Here is a 564-nt window from a genome sequence, read left to right on the forward strand (position 1 = left end):
GGGAGGGGCCACGGGTGACGCCCCCCCGTCCCGAGGTGACACCGAGCCGCCGGGTGACGCCGTGGAGATCGAGTACATCACCGAGGAGCCCGAGATCTACGACCCCAATTTCGTGTTTTTTAAAAGGATTTTTGAGGCTTTTAAGGTAACACCCAAGGGTGGGGGGGCACCCATGGGTGTTGGGGGGGTGACAGGACCGTGGGCTGTCCCCAAGTGTCACCTGCGTGTCCCCAGGGGTGACAAATTTCTTGGTTTTGGGGAGCTTTTGATACCTTGAAGGTGACATTTGGGATGGTGGCATTTGGGTGGCACCCATGGGTGCTGGGGGGGGGGACAGCACCGTGAGGGGTGACAGCACCGTGAGGGAGGGTGACAGGACCCTGGGGGGCGACAGCACCTTGGAATGTCCCCAAATGTCACCTGGGTGCCCGCAGAGGTGACAGATTCCCCATTTTATGGGAGTTTGTGGCACCTTGAAGGTGACATTTGGGGTGGTGGCATCTGGGGGCACCCATGGGTGCTGGGGAGGGGGCGACAGCACCCTGGGGGGGGGAGACAAGACCG

General features: G+C 61.3%; 1 protein-coding gene across 1 annotated transcript in view; it reads left to right on the forward strand.

The window, feature by feature from the left end:
- The window catches only part of SF3B2 (splicing factor 3b, subunit 2, 145kDa), a gene marked incomplete at both ends in the record, with an annotated part of 2,148 nt that overhangs the window by 846 nt on the left and 738 nt on the right, over positions 1-564 (forward strand). The window contains one exon of the mRNA XM_010079612.1: positions 36-145. Coding sequence (XP_010077914.1) covers positions 36-145 — 110 coding nt within the window. The remainder of the gene's footprint in view (positions 1-35; positions 146-564) is intronic.

The sequence above is a fragment of the Pterocles gutturalis genome, unplaced genomic scaffold, assembly GCF_000699245.1.
Source record: "Pterocles gutturalis isolate BGI_N339 unplaced genomic scaffold, ASM69924v1 scaffold14209, whole genome shotgun sequence".
Classification (NCBI taxonomy): Eukaryota; Metazoa; Chordata; class Aves; order Pterocliformes; family Pteroclidae; genus Pterocles; species Pterocles gutturalis.